Source organism: Emydura macquarii, unplaced genomic scaffold (assembly GCF_026122565.2).
Source record: "Emydura macquarii macquarii isolate MOO-44397 ecotype Brisbane River unplaced genomic scaffold, CSIRO-AGI_Emac_v2 contig_1230, whole genome shotgun sequence".
Taxonomy (NCBI): domain Eukaryota; kingdom Metazoa; phylum Chordata; order Testudines; family Chelidae; genus Emydura; species Emydura macquarii.
Genome location: NW_027131367.1, coordinates 3,559,214 through 3,580,984, shown reverse-complemented (window position 1 = coordinate 3,580,984; position 21,771 = coordinate 3,559,214). Strand labels below are relative to the sequence as shown.

At 48.9% G+C, this 21,771-nt stretch overlaps 1 protein-coding gene across 2 annotated transcripts in view; it reads right to left on the bottom strand.

Moving 5' to 3' along the window:
• Positions 1-1,039: 1,039 nt before the first annotated feature.
• Positions 1,040-21,771, bottom strand: part of SLC39A11 (solute carrier family 39 member 11) — a 221,063-nt gene continuing 200,331 nt past the window's right edge. For both annotated transcript variants that reach the window (XM_067547295.1, XM_067547296.1), the window contains exons 8-10: positions 6,153-6,251; positions 4,167-4,325; positions 1,040-2,880 (exon numbers count right to left, since the gene is read on the bottom strand). In XM_067547295.1, the coding sequence (XP_067403396.1) occupies positions 2,802-2,880; positions 4,167-4,325; positions 6,153-6,251 (337 nt within the window). In that variant the 3' untranslated portion in view covers positions 1,040-2,801. The remainder of the gene's footprint in view (positions 2,881-4,166; positions 4,326-6,152; positions 6,252-21,771) is intronic.

The window sequence follows — 21,771 nt, the reverse complement described above, 5'->3', positions numbered from 1 at the left end:
AGCACTTTCCATTGACCCCCAGGGACAAAACTCAGGGCGTACGTCTTTAGAGACTATGTCATTCTACGGACAGGGTACAGGACTGACTTAGAAGACCTTGGTTCTCCCTCTTACTGCGGGACCTTGGGCAAGTCACCTCTCACCTCTGTGCTGCAGCTGACCTCTCTGTGCCACAGGGATGACGATACTTCCCCCTACTTTTGTCAAAGCACTCTGAGGTGTGGCCACAGGGAAACAGAACTTCTCATGGTGAAAGGCTGACAGCCAAAGTTACCTCCGGGCAGGGAGCAGTTCGCAAGCTATGACAACAGGATCTGCTCAGGGACATTGTTTGGTTACCAGAGACAGTGGCTCCTTTTCCAAACGCATTTAAAGAGCATGGGTCACACTCTCAGCCCGTTTGCCGATCTGAGGTCCTCCGGGCAGGTAAAGAATGGACATCAACGGTGGTAACTTCCCCATGGGTGTTCCTCAATCTCCTGTTGGAGGGTCTAGAATAGAGATCACCTTCTGTTCCCATTTCATCCTTGGCCTCTGCTAAAACTGCCAACGAAGCTGACTATTAACACCCCTTGTGATGGTAGATTTGTTGTATGGAGACCAGAGATGACATCTTGGTTCCACTGACGTCCATGGCAAAACTCCCTTTCCTGGATTTCACCCCTACTCTCTAGGACATTTTTTTTTTTTTGGTATTATTATTTCTTCAAAGCCTCTGGAACTGACCAGTATCAGATGCAGGACTTGATGGGTCAATGATGTGACCTGGCATGGCAAATCCAAAGAACAGTGAACTCCCTGCAGCATGAATCTGGATATTGATGCCAGCTGATAGGACTGCTCTTAGAAGAGATTACTCTTTGGTGACGGTCGGCGGGGATGTGTTTGTTGCAGCTTGAGCTGCGTTATTTCTGAACCATCTCAGAACAAAGTCTTCAGGCAAAACATAAAGAATTGAATTAAGAGGAAGGAACGTAATACAACACAGGGAGGAGAAGAAAAGGGAAGGACTGACTGACGCAAAATAAGTCAGCAAACCTCTGAATATCCCGTTTATTTAAACTAATCACAGTTAAAAGGTCAGGTCCATTGGCAACCAGCATTTTTGTACTACCCAGAACTACATACAAATAAATACCAACAATCCTGCCAACGAACTGAACCCAACAGCAATTCCATGGTTTTAACTTAGTTCATTAGTGTCTATTCCCCCTGCCTGCACTCCAACAGCCTCTCTAGGGGGATCTAGTGATCGTTTACTGGGAGACTGTCTCCAGCATACAGGGCCCATGACTCTCAAGAGTGAATCGGGAGCATACACTTACAAACATAACCCTAAAGGGCTTGCTCTGTCTAGATATCAGCCAGGCAATCCAGCTATTTACTGTGCCTGCCCAAATGTCTAATCAAACACCATTTTAACGGGGAGAACAGCCTGCCTAGAAAGTGAACATGGATGTGTATTTTCCGTCATTATCTTAACTTCTGCTTTAGATTATTCAGCTTAGTATGAAACAGTCCAATTCCCTCATGCTCATTGTGTGACTGCATGTCCATCTAAGAGGAGCAGGGCTTGCTCCTGATTTATTAAAACAAGTTACTTTGCATGTTCAGAAATCATTGTTAGACAAACCAAGTGGTAGGGAAAAAAACACACCGAGGTGGCACATTGCTGACTGTTCAGATTGGCTAAGGAATGAATCGGCTGCGTGCAGGGGAAAATGAGAGTTGTCGTGAGGACCAAATTTGTCCTTCCAGAGCTAATGCTGACTTCCTCACTGGGGGACCGTGGAGGTGGCATTCGAACAGGCTAACCTCCGGGAAGAGCATAAACAAACACTTCCTGGAGATTTTCACTCAGTGATTTAAAAGAGCAACCAGAAAACAGCAATTGCTCAGCAATTTCTGAAACAAAACGACAGGCCCCAGTTGGAAATGGTTCCTGCTATACAACAGAGTCACATAGGACCTTATGAACAAATCTGTATAACCACAACTTACACGCTAGAAGATTGCACACTACAAAACAGCTGTCTTCTTTCAACTTTTTAAAGAAGCAAAGATTTGCCCATTGGACTAAACCGGAGGAAGGCCCCATTAAGACAACGTTTCCAGCAGGGGAAACAGATCTCGTCTCAGCTTCTATATCCTGATATGATTCTCACAAGGTTTCTTTTTTTTGTTGGTTCAGATTACTTGTATCCATCAAAATAGCTGATGCCACTAAAATGTTCCCAAGCCCCAGCAGAATGTGTTAGACATGCTGCTACACACCTATTTGTGCAGGTTCCCATCTTAGTGCTGGTTGCACATTTCCAACATAGAGGTCAGAATTTCAGACACCTTCACAAATTTACCCGTCAGTTGTTCTGCTATTTAATCAGGAGCCTGTTTAGACATCTGATTGTGACTCTCTAGCTGCCTACAGAACAAGGTTGGTCAAAAGCAAAAGAGCTCTGACTGTTATGGAAATGCCAGAAAACTGGAGAAAAAGTAAACAGCAAACTGCAGCCTAGCTGATATGTGTCTTATCGACGACCCAGTTGACAAGAGAAAGAATTTGGTGGCAAAGGAAACTCAGGGCCTGGAAGGAGCCACCAACCTTTGTGCTTTGAAAACAATCAATGGTACGTTACAGCAAAAAAATAAAATAAAAAATTACGAAGTCATAGGTAATCAACACCAAACTTGATCAATATATATATACAAAAAATATCTAGAAGAAAAAACGTTTCCAGTTCCAACTGCTACCACGCAAGTTGCTCAGATGTCATCTTCCGTTGGCCAACAGTGATCCGCCATTATCCAAGTCCAACATCCAGGGACATCATCACCACAAACCCTACGATCGAGGTCCAGGAAGCCAGCTTCCCGTTGCCACTGCAAGGAGGAAAGGAGAGAGCGTGAGCGCCTCTGTTTCAGAACGTTCTTTCAGGCTGACAAGAGAACTGTCTTTACGTCTCACCTGTGAAAAACAGAGAATCTTCAAAGAAATGGGGGAATAAAAAGGACTTTGGAATGTCTCAACCCATGCTGACCCCTTCCTCCAGTCAAAAGAAGACTCATCCAAGCTGATCCAGCAACTAAGCTTGAGCTCCCTCTGCCCCTGAACCAGGCTGAGCCATCTTGGGGATCTAGACATGCAATTCCATTAAAATTAACAGGGGACATGTCTCCGACTCCTCGGTGGCTTTGAGACTCTTAACCACGGATATCTAACGCAGTTTTCTCCTCCAAAGTCTCACTGAGGCAATAACAGGAGTCAGAGAGGACAGACACACCCAGGCTATAGGTGGGGGTGAAGACTCCCATCACAGCAAGTAGCTTTACAGCTGTGATCACTGCTGCGGATTGGTTAAGAATTGTGCACGTCCCACTGTATTTGTTTGTTATGCATCTCTCCCATCCCGCTCTATTTGTTTCTCTCATCGACCTGTTGCATCTCATTTTTTAGACTGTAAACTCTTCACAGGCAGGACAGTCCTTCATAGAATTTTCACACTGTAGCTAGCACAAAGGGGTCCAACCAGGTTTGGGCATAGCGTTATTGCAATATAACTGTTCAGTGGAAACAATTTCAAGCCGTAGGTATTGAGGGACAGCTCGAAAAGACAAACATCTTAAAGAGTCACTCCTGCCGCAGCTCAAACAAATTCAGTGAACTGCAACCTGATAATTCCTTCGTCAAAGCAAATGCATTAAAAAATAACTCTTCTCCAAGAACATTCCCCGGTCTGAAACAACGACGGCAGCAAAATTCTGCCAATCTTGCACCACAAATAAGGAAAGCAGCCAACCTCCTTACAGCCCATTACGCCATTGCATCCTGTTGCTTGTTGGAAAGGGGCTTTCACACATGTGCGACACATGGCATTAGCCGGGGCGTGCAGGGAACCGCAGTTCTTTAAAAACACATCTCTGAGGTGCAACAGATGTTGGCAAATGACTGAAATGCTGCTCACAGCGCTAACTTGTAAAGTGGTCCGTGCCCTCTTATTGCAAATGCCCCATCATCCCCATGGATCAGACCCCAAATGCTTTCTCTGCACTACTACACTCCCTTCAAGGGGACCAGGAAGGAAAGCGGTTTTAGTCACAAGCGAAGGCCAGCCAAAGAACACGGCTTCAGGGTGTGGGCAGCCAGGGTGCAGAGGAATTTCTCTCACCTGGTTTGTGCCTCGGGTATGATGTCATCCATGACCACGTAGACCATAGCACCGGCGGCAAAGCCCAAAGCATAGGGGAGGAGGGGCTCCGCCAGCACCACGGCAAAGGCACCGAAGACACCAGCTAAAGGCTCCACCATGCCACTTAGCTGTCCGTACCTGCAAAAGAGCCAAGATCAAAGGTCACTGGTGAAGCCCTGAAAGGACACAGGAAAACCTTCTGTGACCCCTTTTTGTACCCAGCGTAGCACAGGTGTTTGTTGGACCCCCTTGCGTCCAATTGTCCCACTCTGGCTCTGGCTATCTCCCTCTGAATGGAGCTATGACATCTGTAAATGCAGGCTCTGAGTAGCATTAGGCTGCCCTGCTTTTAAGAGCGCTGAGCGGATGCAACCCTGCTTCCTCACCGCCGCCCCCTGCGTGAAGAAAACGAGATGTTTACCAGCCCTTGCACAACAAGCGAGAGCAGCTGAGCTCTTCATGAACAAACACAGCAGAAGACAGGTCCCCTCCCTTAATCTGGAAGGTGATGAAAGGCTGCAGACAGAGCTGGGAACATCTGGCTCCATGCAGGCAAATAATCCTCTCGTTTCCCCCACAATGGGTCTCTCCTCTCCCCCAATTGATACCCTCCCCTCCATTAAGCACTGGTCCACGGCTGAGGGAATTCTAGAGATGGGATCCCTTCAGATCCGGTCCATTTTCCCTCTCTAGGTCCTATCCGTGCTACGGTGTTTTACTGACTGTGCAGCCAGCTGATGGCATGGCTCTACTGTCCTTAACTGTGGATGCTAACAGTGTTTTCCCTTTGTTGGTGGCCTACATTGTCCTCCTGTAACTGGTCCAACACCCTGGTTTCTTTGCAGCACCTAGATCTCTTAACCGTGCCAGTCTAATTCCTTCCTCCCACCTCTCTGTCTGGTCAGACATCCCAGAATGCACCTACCCATTCTGCCACCAGTGCTGTTTTGTGCCGATGTCCTTTAGGTGCTGTTGTCTGCTGTGACACTACGGGGATGGTGGCCCAGAATTTCCCAGCATGCACTGAGATGATCCCAATTGGGTTAAAAAAAACCCGGACCAGGGTGGTAGGTGTGGTGGCACAAACATGGGCAACAGATGGTAGCAGTGTGAACAACCACGTTTGGCACAAGCGGGTCAGAGAAGAACATCAAAAACTGGTCACAGGAAACATGGTTGCATTTTAGCATGGCCAGGCCTTAAAACAAGCCAGAAAGGACTGCCCTGCCCCTGCCCGTGCCGTGCCGTGCAGAGAAGGTAACTTTAAGGTCAGAAGTTAAATTTCTATCAATCTGTTGGAGCGACAAAGAAAGCCAGAGTTGTGGCAAAGGCTCTGGCCTTGACACACCTTCTCTGAACAGCCTCAGAGATGTGATGCAGGAGAGCAGACGAAGGGGGTCGGCCCTCAGGAGAAGTGAGTCCGCAGGCAGCAGAAACACTAGTTGAGCATCGCACTCGCTCTCTCTTTTGTCCATCTCTTTGTCTTCCTTTGGCCTGCGGATTCCACCCCATCGGAAGGTACCTGCAGCCACCGCTCGCGAGGATTTACAGTTCAAATCTCGCCCATTCGGCAGCAGCGGCGTGGCCGCATGAGGCAGAACAGACCAGCGTTTGTCTTCCTTGTACGAAGTTGGAACGGATGCAAGTTGTGCCCGCGGCTTGCCCCACAACGTCTGATCGCTGCGAAAATGGCAGGAGTTGAACGTAGCGTCACCGGACCAGCAAGACCCAGGCTCCTGCGCTGCTCTGAGAGCCGCCACCCGGTGCACACAGGCGGGAGGACACACAGCCAAGCACAGTCCCCAAACACAGCCAAGCCCTTGATGAGTCTGAATAGGAGCTAGTAACAAGGCACTTCATGGAAAGCAGCGCATTATAGGCAGCCATGCGGCAACGGCAGCCGGACGAGGGCTCGACAGACACGTTTCAAAGCTTGAAGAACTTTTTAGGAGGAGCCCTACTTACCAAAACGCTCTCCATGTCGAAAATCCGGCGCCACGCAAAGGAAGGCTGACAGCAAGGCCTTCTGGGAAATTCTGAATTCCAATCCCAATTGCTAAGTTCCTAGCGAAATAAAAGTAACGTATGTTATCTATCATTCCTGGGAGAGGGGGAGGACAGGGCAGGCCATACAAAACAAGTTATTAAGTACGTCTCTTTAATGCAAACGCTCCCGGCCCTTGGGGACTAATCTAATCATGCGAACACAGGGCACTTCTGTAGCAAGTTTCGTCTTCAAAGTGCTTCGCATCCATCCATCAACTCCTGGAAGCAACGGAGAATGAGATGAAAGGATTTGCCCAAAGACACAACCAGACAGTCAAACCCCAAGACTTTCTAACTCCCAGCCTTGTGCGCCGAACCCTTGACCCCTACGCCTGGCCGTTGAAGAGGGAGAGCCTCAGGTTGTTCGTGAGTGACCCACTGACTAATTAAGGAATGGCAAAGATGGGAGGATGAAGGGGTCCCTGCAGGAGATGCAGAGCCATGGAATTTGGGGTATGTTGCAGGAAGTGAACACGGGTGGGGCAGATTGTTGGGTCCCTTTCGGCTCCACATGGGGTGCAAAGGAGCCCCGTGCAGTACAGATACACTCTCCCTGTCTGCTCCACTTTGGGAATGCACTCCAGACCCAGGCAGTATTGTGAACCCTACTTCCACTAGACAGGGCTCCAGGGACCAATTGATGGATTACCCCAGTTACCACCAGAATGCAGCTCATCCCACTCATCCCAGTTGGTGCCATACGAAGAGGAATGAAAGGACACGCTGGGCTACACCCGCAGATGCAAACAGGACTCCCCACCAGTCGTCAGAGGCAGCCCTGTTTTGCTAGCTCTCCAAAAGGGGCAGGCTTCCCCCTCTCTGAGATGCCTCTACTGTTGTGGGAGGTCCTGTCAGAGAAGCTCCGGTTTCAGCCTACATCAGATAATGCAGAGGTTAATCCTTCTCATTTACTGTTCATCTCCCCTATTGTCTGCACTCTTGCACAGTCACCCTATTGTTTGCTTTTATCACCTCCCGCGTGTGGCTCGTAGCCGTAGGGCCGTGTGTTTTTAACCTACAGGCTTTTATAAAACATAAATACTATATCAAGAAACCCTGACCACATTCACAGTCCGGCTCACCCAGAGGGGAGAAGCACGCCGCGCTAGGAAGGCTGCAGCCTCAAGCCTATAGCCTGCTGCTATAAGGTCCCCAGATGCACCACCCGTCAGCTGAGATGTTAAACCAGGCACCAACCGGTCCAAAGCCTGCAGGTGGTCGAATGAAACAGAACTGGCGTCTGAGTCTCCAACTCATGATATAGGTTGCAGGAGTCACGTTACCAGCTGTGGTTCCGGACCTGCACCAGCCGCAGAGCTGCTGCTTTCACTCCCATCCCAGCCCTGCTTTTCTGCTTCCCTCCTGGCTGCGTTGGAGACAGCCCCCCTGAACATCAGCTGTGTGAGCTGGTGACCGGCCTTGGGACAGCGGCGGTGTCCAAAGCACAGTGCCAGGGAATCAACACGGAGAGACAGGCCCGGACAGGTCCGTGAGTTACATTCTGGCAGCCACGCTGTCATGAGGGGCTGTAGCAGTGAATGCTCCCAGCTTCCCTCTTGCTCACTTGCTGCTCCAGAGGCTAGCAGTTAACACGGGCAGGAAAGCATCCGGTTCAGCTACGGCGGCTGGCTCCTACCAACCGAGCTAGCAGGGAAAGTGATTGTGGTTTTGCTTGTTGGCCTCCGATTTTGTGACGGCGCTAACCACAGCCCTTCAACTGCAAGGAGGCAGGATTCTGAAGCCTGAAAGCCGACTGCCTTGCATGAGGAGATGCCGGTTCTGACGGCGCCGTGCTGAGAGATGGATGCTGCAGAGCCTAGAGACGCACTTTGGAAGGCCGAAATGCAAACATGCAGCTGGTACGGCAGCGAGGATGGCAGGCTCCCCGTTTGGAGCACAAAGCGCCTGGATGACTGGGAGAGTGGGCAAGTCAAGGGGAGTGCGGCAGGGTTGCCAACCTTGCATTTTAGTTTTTTACTGACATGAAGATCTGAAGTTGATCTTTTTTTTACTGACACGGTAAACGTTTTACTGACATCGCTAAAAATACCATAAACAACACAACAATAGCACAAAAGTGTGTACTCATTCGTGATATTCTGTACACAGGAATCTGGAATTACGCAATGGTTTTGGCTGCAGTTAATTGATCAGTCGGGTTCTTTGGGCATGTGCAATACTAGAAATGATAAAGTCATGATCGGTGTAGTTTTACGATACAAGAAGCGATTCTGAACGACGACAATCCATGTCAAAATACAACATGTTGGATTTCTACCCAATTTGACAGACATTTTCGTTTATTTACGGGTTTAGCGACAGTGTTAAAGTTGTACATTTGTGTTACTGCTTGTCTGTACATTTACAGACGGTTGGCAACCCTGGAGTGGGGGAGGGAAGGAGGCTGGGAAGGGAGAAGAGAGCACTTGGCAATAACGTCATTAAAAACGTCAGCCTGTGTGGAGCCCAGCTTTGCCAAGTGACAAAAAGAAAAAAGCTTTATGATGAGGGTGGTTCGGGGTCCAGGGGAAGAAGAGACAAACTCTCAGGACTCCATGAACATGCATTGCCCCATTTGCGTCTTCTTGGACTTTCACCACTGTAGGAAAGCCAGGGCAGGGTTGGGTGGGGGGGTTCTCCTCTCCTCAGACTATTGTAGAACCACTGCATGTTTCAACTGCTGGGACTCGCGTCTGCTGACAGCAGAACAGAACTGAGCCAGTACCAGAGACCACCCCCACTGGCGGTGCCAGACCAGGCTGTGTCGGGGCGGTGATGGGGGAACAGGACAGGAAGCATCTTGCACGTTACCACAGCTGTCAAACCAACCAAAACCGCCCACCACCCCGGGCAATGCACGCAGCCATGCAGAGCCCACCTCCTATAGAAGCTGCTCCGTGCACAGCTAACAGACGGTCGCTTTAAAAGGAGTTTGGGGGGTGGGGGGAAATCAGCCCTTTCTAGACCCGCAGAGAACTTACCTCCCGGCTTTAACAATCAACCAGAATAAAGAGTCATTGATCCCACACACTTCGCCCTCCTCCCGCTCCTTTCACTGCTGCATCTCGAAGCATTTCATGACGCTGAGCACCCCCCTGCCCTGTGAAATAAGGATGTGTTACTCCTTACTTTGCAGAAGGGGACAGAGGTACAAAGAGAAGTGACTCACCCAGGATCTCTCTGCTAGTCAGATGCCCAGAGTCCTATGCTCACGTTACGCTAATATCTGAGCCTTCAATATTATTTCACATGCTCATCCTCAACATCTCCAGGAGGTAACGCCGGGCTATCATGCCCATTTTACAGGGAGCGAGGGAGGCAGAGAGGCAAAGTGCCTTGCCCAAGCTCACAGAGAACATCCGTGGCAAATCAGGATCTACGCCCAGCTCTCTCGAGTCCCAGGCCAGCGCCTTAACCACTGGACCACCCTTCCTCTCCACTAAACCACGTTGCTGCAAATGGGATCTCTGCTGCTTCTCACAGCAGCCGGCCATGTCAACAGCACCTCGCTTGCAAAAAGAGGTGCCTACCCAGTGCAAAGGGGCCGTACCATGGACATTTCCATGTAAGTGGAAGGGAAGGGCGGCCTCTCTCAAGGGGAGGGTAAAGACAAAAGACAGCCAGTTCATTTATTCCTAAAACTGCTTTGAGGATGGTGGTTTTTGACAGGGGGCTAGGAATCAGGACTCCTGGGATCAATTCCTGGCTTTGCCACTACACCTTGCTGTCTGATTTAACCTCTCTCTGCCTCAGTTTCCCCTCTCTGTAGAGTGGGTCAAATGACAGCCCCCTACCTACCTCACAGAGTTTGTTAGCATGGCCCTCTGAGCACCTCAGATCAAACAAGGGAAGCGTATTAGGAGGGCAAAGATTTCTCACTTAGATGTAACTGTGAGCTGAGGTGTAAACCGTACGCATGCAAGTCCCGGTGCGTGTGGGGCTCAGCGTTTACCGGAGTGTTGTTAGCCTGCTGACAGTAGCAATGGGTGGAATAAGTCCTCCGCCAGAGCTGAGCATTGGCCCCTCTCATGAACATCCCAAACTGAGGCAGCTGAGGCACTGAGAGATCAGCTGACTTGCTCAAAATCTCTCAGGCAGTGACTGCTCTTTTTCATGGAAGAGCCCACCAACCAACCCTAGCACCTTCTGACCGAAGACCCCTTTTCAAATATTTAAGAACCCCAATCTGCTTGAGAGAGGTCTTGCTCTCCCAAGCAATGCTGAGGATTTCTATCTTTGACTTAGGGCCGGCGAGGCGCTGGCAACGCCCTGGTTTTTAAGAATACCAGAGTTAGCTGTGCAGGCTCCAAAGAACGGAAGGTTGCCACACGGCAGCAAATTGTGAGCCAGAAATCATGCTTAGATGCTCCAGGTCGACTGCCGACTAGGTCACTTTCTCCCAAGATGTCCACCACTGTGCCTGACCGTCTTCGTTAGCCTCAGGAATCTGGGAGGACTCACTCAGAGAAAACCCTTGGTCGTTATCCTAGGCACCTACACAGGTGCAGGAAACAGCAGCTATAGCTGAGTCTCTCCACTCACCCCAAATTTCCCAGGAGAGCCCCATGTTCTCATGGGTGTCCTGCAAGGAATCACGAGCGCCTCTTCCCTGCCTCACAAATCCCATTGGAACATAACGAGACTGCAATGTGATGTCACAACCCAAAGCTCAAGAGGACACACCAATTTCACAAGGGCAGAACATTGCTTTCGCAGATAAGCTTACGTGGCTTTGTGCGCATTGCTCTGCAGATTTTTCACTGGCACAACATAGGGACCTGCTGAAAAAGACCTACGTGGAAATCATATTTCGGCATTTAGAAAGGGAGGCTGGGTTTTTTTTTTTAAGCATTGTTTATATGGCAGCTCTGGTTTGGTGCCCAATCACTTTTGCAACCCAGTTTTAAAAAAAATGCCTGCTCACAGAGCTGCCTCTCTTGATGCCCCCAACCCCCACCAGGAACTGTCAAGAGAGAATAAATAAAAATAAACATATTTAAACAAACCCCGAAGGTACTGCAATGTAAATACATAAACCTGTCAAGCACCTCCAGGAGAATAAACCAGGATGGAGCTTTGGTTTGCAATAAGAATTGGAGAGTTTCAATATAGCTACAGATGCACACGTTTCCCATGCCAAGTTGGTTACATAAAAATCTTGTCATGGTGGCACCGGGATGGTTGTTACAAAACCATGGGCTCGCCGAACATGTGTGCCATTATCTGCCTACTGAATCTCAAAGTGCTCCAGTTCAGGAAAGCTATTCCCACCCCTTTGCAATCTCTTTTCGCGTGAGGTTTCCACCAACTATCCTTGGAAAGGAAACAAAAGTTTCACTTATCTCCCCCCACTACACACACATTTGACAATTGGGTTTGATGCTCATGAACACTAAGGACTAAGAATGCTGGAGGGCATAGTCTGGGCAAAGGATGAACAAGCTTTTCTCCTTCTGCAGCTGTGCCAAGAAGTCTCAGTGCTTCCCTATCATAACCCTCCTCCTCCACCCATACTCTGCCATCGCTTACACTCCCGCTCCCCTGCACTGCTGCTTCCTAATCCAGCCCTGAGACACCACACAGCTCCGCACTGCAGCTCAGTCCCAACCTGCAGCACCTTCTGCTAAGCCAGGCTTGAACCAGCACCCATATGTTTATACAGATGTGCCTCAGTTTTTATCTCTACCTGAGCTTTCGTGTGTCAGCGCTGCTTCCCTCTACCACTTACAATTCTGAATTTAATAATCCAGGCTGCAACTAAAGGCAGAACTCACTAGTGCGCGCCCACACCTCATGCACATTCATCTCAAATTTTTGATGGAAACAAAAAAGGTACAAGATTTCTCAGTGTTGGATTTTCTTCCCCCCTTCTCGAAAAAAGACAAATTCTCCTTTTTTCCCCCCTAAAGGTCAGTGGAAGGTAAGAAATCAGAGTATTTACTGTGAAAAGAAGCACTGACCATTGGGAATTTACCCCGGGTGAAACGTACTAACCCTCTGAATTCCTACAGCACCTTTTCGTGAGAGGACGTTGGCAAGTTTCACCAGCGTTCACTCATTTAGCGCTAGGACATGACAGCGAGGCGGAGATGTGCAGTATGATTAGAGCCGTTATATAGGCAGAGAAGCTGACTTGCCCAACTATAAAACCACACAGGACAAAGCAGGTCTGTCTTCCCCTGTAAGTAGTGGGTGTGCACACGCAAATGAAAGTCTACTGCAGATGCCAGCTACCAGAGTAACTCCTTTAGCACCAGTGGCAGAGGATGATAGACAGCACTGTCCCAAGCTCCATCCTCACTTTGATGCGTATTATCATTGTTATTAGTGGTTTTAATTTAAAGTAGCGTCTAGAGACCAGGGCCCCACTGTGCTAGGGGTTGTGCAAATATCTAACAGGCGCTATCCCTGCCCTAAAGAGCTTACAATCCGAGCGTAAGACCATAAACAATAGCGCATATACAATATAAGAGAGCACCAGAAACAGTGAGCTGATCCTGACCACAGCACACCAGCTGCCAAACCACTGTCAAATTTTTTGTCAGCATTACGGCAGGGGAGCGTTTTAAAGAAAACACTGGAAGGAGAACGGTGCGGTGGCTTTGCGGATACGTGCAGTGAGCACATCCCACGCAGATGGGGCAGCATGGGAGAAGACACCACATGGCTATATGCGTACCTGGGGTGAAACCTCGTCCCCACCGAAGGCAGTGGCAAAGTTTCTGTTGACGTCAGTGGAGCTAGGATTTCTTCCAAGCTGTATGTTTTCCATAACTTTGGTTTTAAGACAAACACAGGGGACCAAACTCGACACTGACACTGTAAGCTCAACTCCACCGAAGTCCATGGAGACACGCCAAATGGTGAATTTATGCCCCGGTCACCACTTTTGCAATGTTGACCCGCGGGCCACCTTTCCAATTCCCACCCCATTCCAGTGCGGTTACGGCCCGGCATAGCAACAGGATGAGATTGCTTCACCCGCCGTTGTGCTGCAGCAGTGTAACACATCACAACAGCGCAGTAATAAAAGGGGTCCCACCTCCGCACCAAGAGTCAAATTAGAACTTCCGAGGGGCTAAGGATTTTCTCCCAAGATGTATAAAGTTTTCCATAACTTGGGTCTAAAAGTAGACACAGGGGACCAAATGTAACGCTGGTACAGTGGCCACAACTCCACTGAAGCCCTGCCAGAGAGCCGCAGGGACCACGTAGTCCCAGAGATCGCTGGTAGCAATCCCAGAGCAGGCATTCCTGTGGTCAATAATCCACAGATGGACATCGTTGAATCTGGAGAGAAACGTCAGCTCTGGCAAAGAGCTGAGGTACAGGGTCCTAGCACAGGCCCTGCCTGAACTGCCCAACTCCCAGGCAGACCTGAAACCTCCCCACAAAGACTGGTTTCATTCTCTCGCCAGCGGTTGACAGCTCTCTTTGCTGCTTTAAACACTTGTTTCCTATTAGTAAAATAAGACTGGTGAGAAAAATCTCTCTGGGTTATTTAAACTTCTAACACGGTTTACAGAAGAGAGAGAAAGACAGACTGTGGCTTTCCTTAACCAGGACAGACCATTACAATCAAAAACGTTATTCAAGTGAGAAAGAGAGGGGGGAAAAAACATCCTTACAGAAAACAGTGGAGCTGCTGTCTGCGTGCTGGGTTTTTTTCCCCTCCTTCCCCGTGCCTGAGCACAAAGCAGCTATTACTAGCTCCGACCACAACAAATTAATGGGTGGGAGAGGGAAGTGTGAACTGAGGGGTCTGTACAAAAAGAAACCCCAAGCTCTCCTTCTCCCTCCCTTCCTGCAGCCCCAGCCCCACCCCCAGAGAGGAGGCAAAGCCCTCTAGGACCTTTCGCTGCTGGCCTGCCTTTAAACAAGAAGGGACTGTGAGAAAGCGGTGATGGGGCTAGAGCAAGAGGGAGGTGAGGCGGCAGATGTGGGAAAGGCAAATTTAGCAAAGAGAAAAGATTCCTAGCGAAGAGAAGCCTAAAGCCGAAGCATTTATTCCATTCCCAACTCCCCTACAACAAGGACCTGATGCAAACCACCCCCCGTTTATTCAGAGCATACTCGAAGAGGAAATACAGCAAGATGCCCTTCTTCCTGCAACAGCATACAGCTCTCTCTCTCTCACACACGTGCACGTTTGGATTTCCCCTTTCCTTCCATTCCAGGTGGGATCCCCTCGACAATCACCCCTCTGGGTTCCCTCTTCTGTCCACGCTCTCTGGTCACTCGCGCGTCCTCTCTGTCTCTGCTCAGTGGTGGCAGGCCTGGCTGGCACAATGGGGCAGGGCTTTAGGAGGTACTGCTCTGCAAGGCTGGCAGGAGCGCCACGCTCACGCTGACGGCAGCAGGCTGCAGAGATCAAACGGAGGAAGCCCTGCTCGGTTTTGGGGTCAGACGTGGTTTAAAACTATTTTAAAAAAAAAGGGGGGGGGGGAGAAGTGGGGGAGAAACTGTGGTTGGAAATCCAATTCGTGATTAACGCACAGATGACAGTACCTTGGGGGAGGGAGGTGAGTGTTAGCCCACCTAAGGATGACAGGAAAACTAAGGCGTTATTGGAAGGACAGGGATTAGAACCTGGGAATTCCTGAATTCCAAAACTGGGCTTATTCCATTCTCTGCTCTCGCCTTGCTCTGCCATTTAGTGTTCAGATTCAGGCAGAGGACATCCCACTTTCTTCTAGGCCCCTGGTTCCCCCTCTGACCATCCACAGGACCCCTTGCTTCCCCTTCCACCTCTCCCACTCCAGAAGCCCATTCTCTGCCTCTGTGCGCCACAGGGAGGGTCATTGCCTCTCTGTAACTCCTTGGCCACAGCCTCACATCCTTGGTCTTCCAGGCCTTGAGCATTTCCCAGATATTGCTAATTGTACCGCGGTGAGAACAGTTCATTAACAGCACACGGCGTCCGGGAACAGACACCTTCTCACTGGCTTCACAACGCAGCAAGGACACATCCACGCACTGCTCAGAGATCCCCTCTGTTTGTATAAGAGGGTGTCTCCAGAGCTGTTTGGGTGCTGAGATGAAGAAGGCTGTAGTCCAATGCCTGGCCCTCCCAGTACAAGTCCCCATATTCACCTCAATTTCTCCCGACCTCGGTGAAGAGTTTTCTGCAAAACAATAGGGAGGAAAGAGACTGAACCGAATAGAGCTGCATTGTGTAGCAGGAAAGCAAAGGGTTCCTTATGAAGGAAATAGGTGGAGACACTTGGAACGATTCCTCCTATTGCAAAAAGAACACGTTGTAAAGCACGTGTGCTCGCAGTCTGAACCAAGGGGAAGTGCATTTCTGGGTGACTGCTGTACAGTGCGGTGGGTGGTGGGACAGCTAGAGGCAGGTGACTAGGGGAGAAGCGAGCGTAACCATCTGAGCAGGACAGTCATCAGCATGTAGTGCACAGCCATGAGTGTCTTTTGTGCCGTTCCAAAAGCCAGGAGGATGGTGAAGTAATTTACTTTGTGGGCATTAGAAGCAGACACTAATCTGACATTAACGGGATCCGGCCATTGCATGGATGGCAAGACGACTGCTCAATCATCGCCCAATGGACAAACACAGGCGAGTTTAAAGGGGAGCATGATGGGCCTGTGGCCAAGGGGGGGCTCAGAGGAGTCACTTCAGGCCACGTTTTCAAACGTGTCTATGCTGCATCTGGGCAGGTGCCACCCAGCCCGGGCCGTCAGACCCTGCGAGCTTGGCTCGAGCCGGCAGGCAAGAAAGAGCAATGCGGACACTGCAGCACGGGCGGTGGCACAGGGTAGTTTCCCGAGCAGAGGTCAGCCCAGTCCCTGGGTCCAGACGTGGGCAGCTAGCCTGTGCCGCCACATCCACGGCACGCTAACTCAAGCAGCACGAGCAAGTGTCTGCCTGCCCAGCTGCAGTGCAGACGTGACCTAAGTGACTTAGGCACTAAGGCGCTTACGTCTCACTGAAAGTCAGAGGGACTTAGGCTCCTGAGGGCCTAGAGCACTTCTGAAATGGGGATTTAGGAGCCTACATCACTTAGATGCTTCTGCCTCCGTTTCCCAACTGTAAAAAGGGGCAATTATACTTTTCTCCTTCAAAAAGCACTTGGAGATCCCTGGATGCAAAGTGCAGATCAGAGCTAGGTACCATTTTATTAACATGAACCCCAAGATGGGACACATTCACAGGGGATTTTCAAGGAAGCTAATGATGTCTGGTCCTGTGGACTCTCACCAGCGTACGGAATGGAAACATCTTTTATCATTCCTGCACCTCTGCTCCAAGATTGTGGCATTCCCTGAACAGAGCACAGAGTTTTGCTTCAATGTTAAGGAAGAAAAGGTAACGAAGCTGCAGATCCTACTTCTCAAAGCTCTCCCAAGGAGCAGCTCTTTGTAGGGAGAGGAAAATAACCTATTCCTTGTCCTTAGGGGCACATACCCGCAGCTGGACCTTCCACCCTGCAAATCTTGCCTGCCAATTGGTATGGCACCATGCTGGGAAATTCCTAGTTCACTTAAAAAAAAAAAAAAAAAAAAGCTGGCATCTCTACATATTTGCAAGGTCAAGGCACAGAAAGCCTTCTATAAGCCTAAACCCTTGTTTTCAAGGGCCTATTCTTTTGCAAACTGATTATGAAAGTAGGCTACATATTCTTAACAAGCCCCTTTTCACTACAGCTTTCAATTCCCTACAGTGTATAATGTGCATGTGTATTCTTGCATGGCAGGCCCTTACATACTGTTTTGATTGTTATCGTCTTGCCATGAAAGAGCCGATTGTTTTGGGTTCCCAAGATTACATCATGGCTTCCCACTCCGGCTGCCTGTCGAGGTGTTTGATCGGGACCTGCAGGTGGGAAGGAGTTCTGTGGTAAGCACAGGGCCTTGAGCACTTCCCCATACCTGTCCTATCTGTTCAACACAGCTGCCTTAGCACGCAAGGGCTTTCTTTTGCTTTATTGTAACCTCTCACGCAAAGTGTGTGTGTGCGCGTGGCGGGGGTGGGAGGGAGAATGGAGGGAAAATAGGTGAACAATGTGTTCCGCCTCAAAATCTGACTCACACGAGACTAGAGATGCTTACACAGAATGCTATCTGACAAGGAGTGAGTGATCTGGTGCTACACATATGCACAGACCTGTTGTCGACCGAATTGTTACATGTTCCAATTTTAAAGGCAAGTTTTGCAAAACAGATGGGTGAGTTTTACTCCCAAAGATTTATCTTTTCCAATTATACAGCCCTTTCATCTGAAAGCAGTTAAAAACGTCAAAGGATTAAAGCCTACTGCCCCCTCTTATGACCAGGTAAGTGTTATCAATCCCATTACACAGACAGAGACTGCACAAGGTTACACAGCCAGAAACAAACTAGGAATAGAACCCAGCAGTCCTGACTGCCAATCCTGGGTTCTAATCACACAAGATCACGTTCCCTGCTGTTATGGAGGCTCCCTTCTATTCTCCCTATCTTAGATATAGGTAGTGGGATAGCGAATTCCCTCCAGGACTGAAAGATGGACTGACAGTAGAATGGGGCCCAGGATATTTGTTCCTGGAGGCAGGGTTTGCACCCTAGCAGTGCTAAAACATGGATGAACTGCATGAAATTTAGTAGCAAATAATGCAAATCGGGCCGGGAGTGTAATTCTAAATTAGATAATAGAAAAAACATCATCAAAACCTGAGGAGCTTTAAATGGCACAAAGAGGACAGACAGTGAAATTGAAAGGGGGCAAATATGGAAAACCGATAAAGGAAATCCTTTTTCACACAGTGTACAATTAGTCTGTAGAACTCATTGCCACAAGATACTGTGGAGACCCAGAGTTTAGCAAGATTCAGAAAAAGGATTGGACAGCTATATGGAAAACAACATTATCCAGATTTATCACCGTAAATATTATAAACTAAGCAAGAGTTTTGGAAGTGATATAAACCCTCCTGTATCAGGGCTTAAGTCAACCTCTAATTATTGGGGTTTGGGAGGGAATTTTGCATGTTGGAAGGTTATCCCATAGCTGCCTTCTGTGGCGATTCTTGCACCTTCCTGTAAAGCAGATAGCGCTGGCTATTGTCGGTGATAGGGTACTGGAGTAGACGGACCTACCGATCTGATCCAGCCTAGGCAATTTCTGCGTCCTATCAACTTCCTTCTAGGTGTGTTTCATCCCTCCATCCGTACGTTGTTTATTTAGTCACGGTTTCAGGCCAAAAGGAACTTTTATGATCATGAAGTCTGACTTCCTGCATCACACAGGCCACAGACCTTCACCCAGCGACTTCTGCAACAGGCCCATAACTCCGGTCTGAGCTACGGCAGGCCTCTTAGAAAGACATTCAATCCTGATTTAAAGAATTCAAATGATGCAGAATTCATGACATCCCCAGTTAACTTGTCCCAGTGGTTAACTGCCCGAAGAGTTAAAAGTTCGCATCGTATTTCTAGTCTGAATTAGTCTAGCTTCGTCTTCCACCATTGGTTCTCCTTATGCCTTTGTTTGCTAGATGAAGCAGCAAGAAGATATAAGAAATCTCTTTCCCATGTAGGTACATGCAGACTGTGACCAAGTCACCTCTTAATCTTCTCTTGGATAAACTTAATAGATTGTAAATCTAAAGGGATTTTGTTTTATCTATAAAGCACCTGGCACATCTTCTCACTCTATAAACAGCAAAAACAATAGTAAAAAATAGCAGCCACAATAACTCAGTGATGTAGTGAGAGCTCTCTCATTCTCTTCAAGATACAATCCCTATTTATTCCAATTTTTGCTGTTACATAGTTGCAACGTTTTCTCTATTAAGAGCATGCACTTGAGGGGGGAGGAACGTAGATTCTCACACGTATCTGGAAAGCATCAAAGAATTGCTCTGACTTGCAGATTGTTTTGATAGTCTGAGGCAGGGCTGTGCACATAAGAATCGACCGTTAGGTTTCTAATGGATTCTCACTCCTTGGGTGTGCTTACACGTAACGTTTATTATTAATGCTTATTATTATTACTACATCGTGTCTGTATTGCAATAGTGTCCCTTGTGTCAAGCACCGTACAAACATACAGTCTGAGACAGTCCCTGCCCCGAAGAACCTGTAATCCAAACAGAAAAGACAGACAAGGGGTGGCCGAGGAAAGAGGCACAGGAAAGACTGCCCATGGTCAAACAGCCGGCACAAGCGATACCGCTAGAACTAAGAGTACTTGAGTTTTTCAGGAAAATCCTGATTATTTGCCTGCAGAATATATGTGAAGCTAAGTGACTGGTGCTGGTAAGTGACATTAGACACGTATTTATTTGACAAGCACCTTAACTTCCAAAGTGCACATGTGGCTACAATACATCATACGCACATGAACACCGTGACTAATGGGAACTGAAAATACCAGCACGGGTCACGGGAAGTTTCAATTTCCCAGGCTGGTTCAGTTATCAAAGCGGAGAAGCTCGGCAGCATGACAACCGTTTCCCTCCCGTGCACAGGAATAAAAACGTGACCCCTTCTGGAGGGGCACGTTCTGTGCTGCCACCACAGCCCGGGGGCTGGCGGAGCTGTCGTCCCCCCGCAGCCCTACTGGGGACCATGTGCCCAGCACTGCAACTCAGATCTCTGTCAGCTCCTGTCCCAGTCCCGGGGCCGGAGGAGTTCTGTACCCTGGCTTGTCCCCCCTTGTGCGCACACCCTTGCAGTGCAGACATGTCCCTTTGATAGGAAGAATTAACTCCCACTGCAGTTCTGCGCACTCACAGATGGGTGAAATACAGCACTCGCAACCGGCCTGCTTCCCTGTCCCAGGCATAGTCCTCTAGGCCAGTGTTTCTCTGAAGACTGGCGTGGGTCCCTGAGATCTCCCTGACACCATTTAGGAAGGCAGCAAACCGGTCCCTGGTATCAAAAAGGTTGAGAAACGCTGAAACGTGGCCCGGCCGAGAGCAGCGGTTCCCAACCTTCTCGAGTGTGCAGACCCCTTTCCAGCCTCCAAACATTTTGTGGACCACCACATGTACTAGTGTTATTTGACATTGTACATTTCCTTGGTGAGGATGTTAGTATTTTTCTTTTCCGCGGACCCCCTGTAGCAGCCTCATCGATCACCAGGTCCGTGGATCACAGGTTGGGAACCGCTGGCCTAGAGCAATCAGCAATGCATTCAGGGCCGGACGCACAGCTGTAGTCAGTTGCTCTTGTCTCTGTTAATTTGAGTTATTTAAAGCTTTTCTGATGAAACCGGTGTTAAAAAACAAGTTGACAAAGTAAAATGTAGGATTTTACAGCCAGATCCTGAACGACTGAAATCAAGCGGAGTTTTGTTACGGAGGGCGCAGAACCAAGCCAATAAAACAGTAAAAAAAACGGTAACAGGGATATGCGTTTCCTGATTGCCACTGCAGTCTGCCAGCAGGATCTAATAAACAGAACACAAGACGGGGAGCAAGGAACTGAATGCAAAGTCAGCCCTGCCAGTAACTTGCTGAAGCCTTGGACAAGGTTGTAGCATTGTTTTGGTTTTTTTTCGCTTGACTTCAATGGGCGCTGTGGGTGCTCAGCACAGCTGAAAAAAAATCAGACCCTGAAAATTCCTTGTATTTGAGTTTCCCAATCTTTAAATACAGCAATAATATATCCTCCCACCCCCCACCCCACGGCGGCACAGGGTTTGAAGTGGCATGGTAATGTGCTATATTTAGTTAGGGTTTATACAGCACCACACTTGAAAGTCATTATTTTTTTGTGCTGCATTTCTTAGTTATAATGAACAGAACATTTCTTTTCTCCAACCTGCATTTTGCTTTAGGTTGTGCTCCCGGCGTCTATCGTGATAAAGATGCCTTTTGTTAGCTACGCATGAATGTTAAAAAAAAAAGGTTAACTAGAATAGAATGACTAGCTTCTCTTGCATCTCTGGTGGCCCCTACGTCTGTCTCCCCACCCAGCTGGCAGAGCTGACCAGCCAGAGACCCTTATCGAGAAGAATTAGCAAACTATTAGCGTTAGGGCTTAATTGGCTAGAAGAATTTGCTCTGAGTGGCATTCCCAGCCGTCCTGGTGGGAGGGAGTCAATCAGCTATTGTACCAGAGGGTGTCGGCTCCTCCCCTCCTCTTTGCAAACAGCAGATTGGCTGAGGGGGTGCGGATGCTAACCAACAGCTCAGTGCAGACAGTGGGAGAGCAAGCCAGCTAGGGACTGAGTAAATTGACAACAGGGTCTGAACTTGTGCAGTTGCTATGAGCCGAAGGTCTCCCGGGCCTTGGATGTCAACAACACTAATATCTGCTGCTAACGCCTGTTGTCCATTGCCTGCCAGAGAAGGTGACTCCTAGACGTGCAGCCGATGGATATACACCTCGGTGGAAGAATTGGGAGGGGAGTGTTTAGTGCACAAAACTGTTCCCCCGCCTCCCATTTTCGGGCCTGCAAAGCCTATGGTGATGTTCTCTCCCTCCCCAGTTCCAAAGCCTGCTGCCCTTCCTTCTTCCCCCAAGGCAGAAGGTAGCAATGCTTAGAGGACCTGCAGTCAACTGCAGCTGCCTTTACTGCTCAGCAGTCCTACGA